The sequence below is a fragment of the Belonocnema kinseyi genome, chromosome 2 (assembly GCF_010883055.1).
Source record: "Belonocnema kinseyi isolate 2016_QV_RU_SX_M_011 chromosome 2, B_treatae_v1, whole genome shotgun sequence".
Taxonomy (NCBI): Eukaryota; Metazoa; Arthropoda; class Insecta; order Hymenoptera; family Cynipidae; genus Belonocnema; species Belonocnema kinseyi.
Genome location: NC_046658.1, coordinates 127721555 through 127728508, shown reverse-complemented (window position 1 = coordinate 127728508; position 6954 = coordinate 127721555). Strand labels below are relative to the sequence as shown.

The 6954-nt window shown below is 37.7% G+C and overlaps 1 protein-coding gene across 1 annotated transcript in view; it reads right to left on the bottom strand.

The window, feature by feature from the left end:
- Positions 1–5950: 5950 nt before the first annotated feature.
- LOC117182984 overlaps positions 5951–6954 on the bottom strand; it is a 2944-nt gene continuing 1940 nt past the window's right edge. Inside the window, exon 2 of the mRNA XM_033376110.1 lies at positions 5951–6303. Coding sequence (XP_033232001.1) covers positions 5951–6303 — 353 coding nt within the window. The remainder of the gene's footprint in view (positions 6304–6954) is intronic.

The window sequence follows — 6954 nt, the reverse complement described above, 5'->3', positions numbered from 1 at the left end:
ATCCATACGCCAGTTTTCGACTAGCATGAATATACTAAAAACAGATCGAAAAGATTATTCTTTCAAAAGATATAAAGTTTATTCTACTACTACTACTACTTCCGAGTAAACGCACATGCAAATGACGCGTCGCTCCACCAAAATAGAAAGTAGGTTAGAAGGTTAATAAATACGTTAGGAATAAAAAATTATGTTGTATGTATTCTCTTATACGGCTGGGCACTTGAAAGCCTTCAAAGTGTTCATGCCTCTATTTAAAAGTGAGCCATTTACGTTCCATACGGAAGGTATGCACATCAAGGGTTAATCCCAGGTGACAGAAGCTCTCGAAATTATACGATTCAAAAGGAACAGCTTACAAGTTTAGGTTAGACGATCATGAAGTCTTCGAAAGTGCCTGCATTTCTTTTTCATGTGAAAATTTAATCTAAAAGATAACCCCTGAATGAAACTAAAAGTATGAAAATCTTTCACCTCACGGTGAAATTATAATTGATTGCTTCTTTCAAAATATAAAATTAAAAATGCTAGGCTTCATAAGAAGCTAGAAGTGTATTGCTCAAATATTAATACTAATAACCCCATAGATAATTTGAATAATTTCTTGATTTGAAGTTTAAGGTCTTTATCTCAACTCATGACAGAAGCTACACCTCCAAACATTTAGGAAACCCTAATTCTCAAATCCGGGACTTAATAAGATAAGACGGTAAAAGTGGAAGCAAAAGCTTAGCAACCGCAATAGCACTAATGATCAGGACGACTATCTAAACAGAATATTCTCGGCAGAAGCGCTGCAACTCCCTTATAAGGTCTGTATCATTCTTTTCCTTTTTCTTTACCTTACGGTAACGTTCTTGTCGATCAATGTCGAAAATTCGATAACGAAAATCCTTTATTACCCTAAGTCAAGAAGAAATATGTCAGGCTTTGTGCGCACGACAAAACCAATTGTCGACACTATAAAGTTACTGTATATTCGGTACCTCTTGTTTTCGAAAATTGAATCTATTTTCCTGGAAGCTTTTAGCGGAGTTGGATCAGGGATAATGCTGTGAAAGTGTCATAGATGGTAATAAAGCAATCTTATTCGCTTATTATGGCTTTGGTTTTGTGTCGTTCTATGTGAATTAGACAACAATATACGATGTGCGATATGTGCACGAGGTGCGTATGAGAGGCTCTACAGCTATCATTGGCAATGTTTAGGCTTAAAATGTGGCGACAGTATACTAAAGAAGAAATGAGACCGTCTTGATATTTCAAAATAAAACCCTCTGTGCGCGATTTCAATTTAGGTGATTTAAGGAAAGAAACAGTTAGCTCAGAGGACATCGACTGACACTTCAAATTTATGTGGAAGATGGTGTGCATCCTCTTGTCGAGGAGCTGTTTGCGGAGGTTTTCCTACTGTGGTTTGTTGATCCAGGGCTTTAGGAGTGAGAACTCGAGATGAATAATGTTTGATACATTTTTCTCATCCATTACATTAAAGTCAAGGCCAAGTGTTTTAGCAGCCCCCTCGCTCTCTTTATAGAGAGACACTCCTCTGCCTATTTTTTCGTGTTTGATGACCATTTTAAGATGGAGGTCTCGAATATTTACGATTATATATAGTGAGCCCAGAACAATATTGTTGTAAAGACATGCAGATAAAGTATACAGAGACCACCTTTACGGCGTGAGATTTAAATCTAATTTAAATCTTTGCTATCTTGGAAAACATTTCGGCCTTTGTTCTACTTGCTGGCACTTATAGAACTGAAAGTCAAATTTCAGGTAGCATTTATGTCTTCAAACAAGTCTTTTACAGCCAGAGCGCTAGACTATAGTTCCTAAGATCAATCATATGAAAACGAGCTTGGATAACAGCTTCTCGACAAGAAAATGCATGAAAATTTTCAAAGAAATGTAGAATATCAGGCCTTGTCGAAGGAGCAAACTTTCTCCTTTCTCAGATGATCAGGAATTAATTGAGGTACAGAGTTTTTGTTTCACAGTGACATAATGACTTGATTTGGACCTCAGTATACCGCGACCGGATTTTACATCTCTACCATTTTTGTTGCTCTAACCGTGTTGGCCACGACCCTGACTTGCTGAACGCTCTGAAGGAGATAAAGTCAATGGTTTAAATGAGAAGTGAAAAATTATTTGAAATAATGAATTCCGAAAAGCATTCTCCATTGAACACTCGAGACATAACATAATCTCCACCAGTTCAAGAAAGAAACTATATTCATGATCGAATTCTCGGCACCGGCCGACTACAACAGCATTGATAAAAAATCAAGAATGAGAAGAGATATCAAGATCTAAGTGGGGAGCTGCAGTGACTTTCGAAATGCTTATTCCTAATTTTCGTTTCAATTAGTTTTTACTAAGCCTATTTTATTTAAAAAAGATGTGCATACCTAACTATACCAACAACCGCCCCCAACCCCGAATCTTAGCCACCCAGTGATGTGGTGAATATGGTTTTGTACATACAATAGGATTCTATTTTAATTTCATTTAGAGCAATTTAAAGAAAATCTAAGAACAATTGTTTTGAGAAGTAACCTTATGTAAAGTGGAATCTTCCATATATTTCATGATCATACTTACCTATTAAATTGAATATTACCGACAAAGATATGATGAAAGTATGACAAATTCTCATATTTTAATAACAGGAAAAAATTATGATTGTATGAATGAGCAACTTGATTAGCACTGTGACTAAAGAATATGCTGGTTCTTTTGAAGATAAGATTATATAACGTGTGCCGTTATCTTTCTAGAACGAAAGCGTATAAATTGTCCTTGTGGAATATTTACAATTAATTAGAATCTATTAAAAAAATTATTTTCTTCAATTTGTTTAAACTGATACACAATTATATAACAATTTATGATTTTAGAAAATCCGGGGCTTACCTGGAAAATTTATACGTATGTCTACCAGAAAGACCCATTAAAAAGTTTTGAGAAACTGATGTAAATTTAAACAAAAATATGTTTAAAGAATTGAAAGGACAGATTCCATACTTTTTTTCAAACAAATATTCTAGGAAATACTCAGAGATAAAGTTGCATGAAAACAAAAGCATCATCCTCTAGCTTGAAATAAGAGCGCTGCTCGGAATGCCTGAGTCCACGACGTTTTTTTCAGTTTGAAATCAATATCCGGAAACATTAATAATTCTTACATTTCCATGCAAACTTGTAAAAAAAGTTTGAAATTTTTAGTTATTGTTAAAAAAAAAAAGGGCTCTACTTTTATTTGTAAAGGTTTCTTTCTAATAAGATTAGTACATTTATCTAAAAGTTTAAGCCGAAAATCAAATTGTTAATATCTTTGAATGTTAGCTTTCTGACTTTTTACGTATAATGTAACAGGAATATAGAGCAAATTTCAACATTTTTATGAGTTGTAGAACTTTTAAGGCAAAAATAAATTATCTATGCCTTAATTTTTCAAACCTATGTATAAATAAGACACTTAAAAAACTGTATCTCAAAAGAAAGCTTAGGTTTTTTTTGACGAACCTTAATATTAGGAAGTAAAGTTAAATTTTTTCGTTAAAAAAATTGCTTCAAAAATCGACACACACTTCTAAAATATTGAATTTCACTCTTTAATCTCCAGCTTATTAAAACAATAAAAACAAGCCTTCTTTGCGGCAACAAAAAATTCAGAAAAGTATCACTCTGTGGCAAAAGTAAAATATATTTTTGATCTTTATTTTTTATTTTCAAATATTTATTTTTTCAGAATTCGGATAAGAAAGTCAAAAAAGTTTATACTCCCTATACAAGTTACAATTAAAAACATTTTTAAAGTTTTAAGATTATTTAAATATTGAGTGAATCAATGGTATATTAAAAAAAATCATCGCTTGATTTTACTTTTAATCCTTTTCAGCTTGGAATCATCTCCCCAAACAAAGCCTTTCATGAATAACAAAGGTGTGCACAATCTACGGAACGTTTACAATGATTACAATGAATGACTGACGCTAGTGTCAATGCAAAATGGCACCATGAATTTGTTTGGCAATGTGTTGACACTTCCATAGCTAAAAATCTAAATAAGGCCAAGAAAAAGATACAGAAGGAGAAAGATACGAGCCAGACATGGGCTCAAACCGAGGAAGCTGGGCATGCTTTCACCACAACCTGCTAAGCGAGAAAAGAATCTTACTCTAAGCCTTGTCGAAAAAGAAGGATTTATGAAGCAGGAAGAGAACTGCATCCAATAGAGGTAGGTCATGGGACAGTTGGTAGAACAAAGCTGTCTTCTGCACTAACGAAGGCTGTCATTGATGGAGATCCGGTGCATGAGCGCTTCCCATACATAGAGTTCGAGTTCCTGAACTTTGACATAACATAGGATGTCTAAGAGGTGACGGAGGCCATTTGAAAACACTTCAGTGGTTTAGACCAGGAAAGCATAAAGGTGAACGTCACTAAGAGCGCTTTCAGGGGAAATGTTAAAGCTTACTTGGACGTCAGCGAGAAACTAGTTCAGAGATTCTTCCGAATAGCGCATCTATAGGTGGGTTTCCTGACCTGTAGACCCGAAAAAGATGGAGGTTCTCCGATGTAATCGATGGCAAGGTTTTGGTCAAATTAAAGCAAACTATTAAAAGTCCGATAGGATCAAATCATGCGAAAGATGCGATAACTATGGTCACAAACGTGCGGAGTGTTCCAGCATGTCTCATCCTCCGAAAGGACAGCAGTAATAAGTTACACCCAGTTACGATGGGAAATGCCTATGAGACCTTTGTTTGACATCATCCTGATGCTTAGGAAGCTATCTTCATCCTGTCTAAGGCTCGAAGCAAGAAGACTACTGCGGGCGAACAGTAGGAAGTCGAGGAAGCAGGAATCTTTCATGTTACTGAAGCAATATAAAAGCAGATTCCGGTAACATGGAATGGCAGGTGATGAGGAGAATATTGTATGTAACTACGTTCTCACCTCCTCGATAAAAAGGACGATTACTGATAATACTACTACTGCTACTGCTGCTGCCTCCGTGGTTCCAGCTACTGCTACTGCTATTGAAACTGCAGCTGACGCTGCTGCTGATGCCACTGCTACCGCTACGGCGACTGCTGCTGCTGCCACAACTGCCCCAGCTACTCCTATACGAAGCGGAGATTTGGGCTGATGCGCTGAAAGTGTAAAAGTAAAAAAAGAGAATGGTCTTGGTCCAGGGATCAAAGTACAGGAGATATTAAGAGTCCTACAGGAATGGCAACGCTTCTGGAATACCAAAACTAGAGGTAGGTCGACAGCGCGTTTAATTGGAGAGGTGTTTCCGTGGTTCAGGAGAAAGCACGGTGAGGTGAATTTTCACCTCACTCAATTTCTCACGGGACATGGGCACTTTAACGCCTACTTACATATGCTAAATAGGAAGGACAGTGAATACTGTGATTACTGTCCCACACAAGTGGACAAGTTAAAGCATACTTTCTACGAATGCGATAGATGGGCGAGCAATAAGCATGCCGGCGAGCCCAAGAATAGATATTAGCCTCTTCTGCTGAGAACGACGCGTATCCTAGAGGAAGGCTGAGGTAGCTGTAAAAGAAGAAGTACGAGCGGGCAAGATTAGAGATTTCCAAATAGGGTAGCAGGCCGGCGAATCCTAGAAGAGACATTAGTCTCTTCTGTCGAGGACGACGCGCAACCTGGCGGGAGGATCAAGTACGTGCAAAAAGAGAAGTCCAAGCGGGCAAGTAAGTTATAGCCGATGCAAGGCTTATTGGCCTCATTCCCATGTTCCTGAAGTAATGCGAAAGCAGATTCCGGCAACATGGGCAGGAGAAAGAAGGGGTTTTAGTCAGTAAGAATCTGACACTACTCATTCAAGGAATTGCCTGCTTTGTTGTAGACGATTGATAGCATGGGTGTCTTATGCAAGCTTTTCCCTTCTACACAAAAATTTTTTAATTTAAAGAACTGTCCCAACTACTGATACTGCTAATGCTGCTACTGTTGTTGCTGCTGACGCTGCTGCTGCCACTTTCACTTCTATTGATACTAATACTGCTACTGCTTCTGCTGCTGCTACCGCTACAGCTACTGCTACTTCTACTCCTACTTCTACTGCTATTGTTACTGCTACTGCTACTGCTCCTGCTGCTGCTACTGCTCCTGCTGCTGCTACTGCTACTTCTATTGCTACTACTACTGCTAATTCTTCGTAGACCACGGAAAGAAAAACGAGAACAAACCATGTCAAACCAAGATCTCGAAGGTCAACGAGCCTGTTTCGATACGATCTCGCGCTTCTCAGGACTATTCCTAAAATTCAAGGAAGCGACACCCTCTGCAGTAATGCGAAAGCGGTCTTTGGCGAGAACTCTGCCAAAAGGAAGGAACATTTCGTTTGCCCCACCACCCACAAAAATTTAACTTATTTTAGTCCAAATATTTGGTGCAAAATTTGTTAAAATTTTTTCAACCAAAATTAAAATTTGTGTATCACCGGTAATACCTGTTTTCTCAGAAAAAAAAGAACACAGGCGGGGCTAGCGAAACGTTTTTCTGACACTGCCATGGTTATTCCCACACAAAAGGTGGTTTTTCGGAGTTGAAGTTACTTGCACAAATTTGAACAAATTAAGTCGAAACTAATGTGCCTACACAGGTTGATTTCGGATAATGTCGGGGAGAGCGACACGTTTTGCTGTCCCTGATAGTGTTTCTTTTTTGTTGAGAAAGCAGGTACTCCTAGTGATACACATATTCATCCCCAGTGTTTTTGAAAGCTTTTCCGCCATTTCTTGGAAAAAAATCAGATCTATTGATTTAACAATTGATATTTTGCAGAACGTATATTAAATATTCACGTTTGGAGACCACCTGTATCCAAAAAAACTGGTTTTGTGATAGTATATGTGTATGTCGCTCTATCATTGACGTGGTCGTCGTCCACTCTCTCTCTCCCTCTCT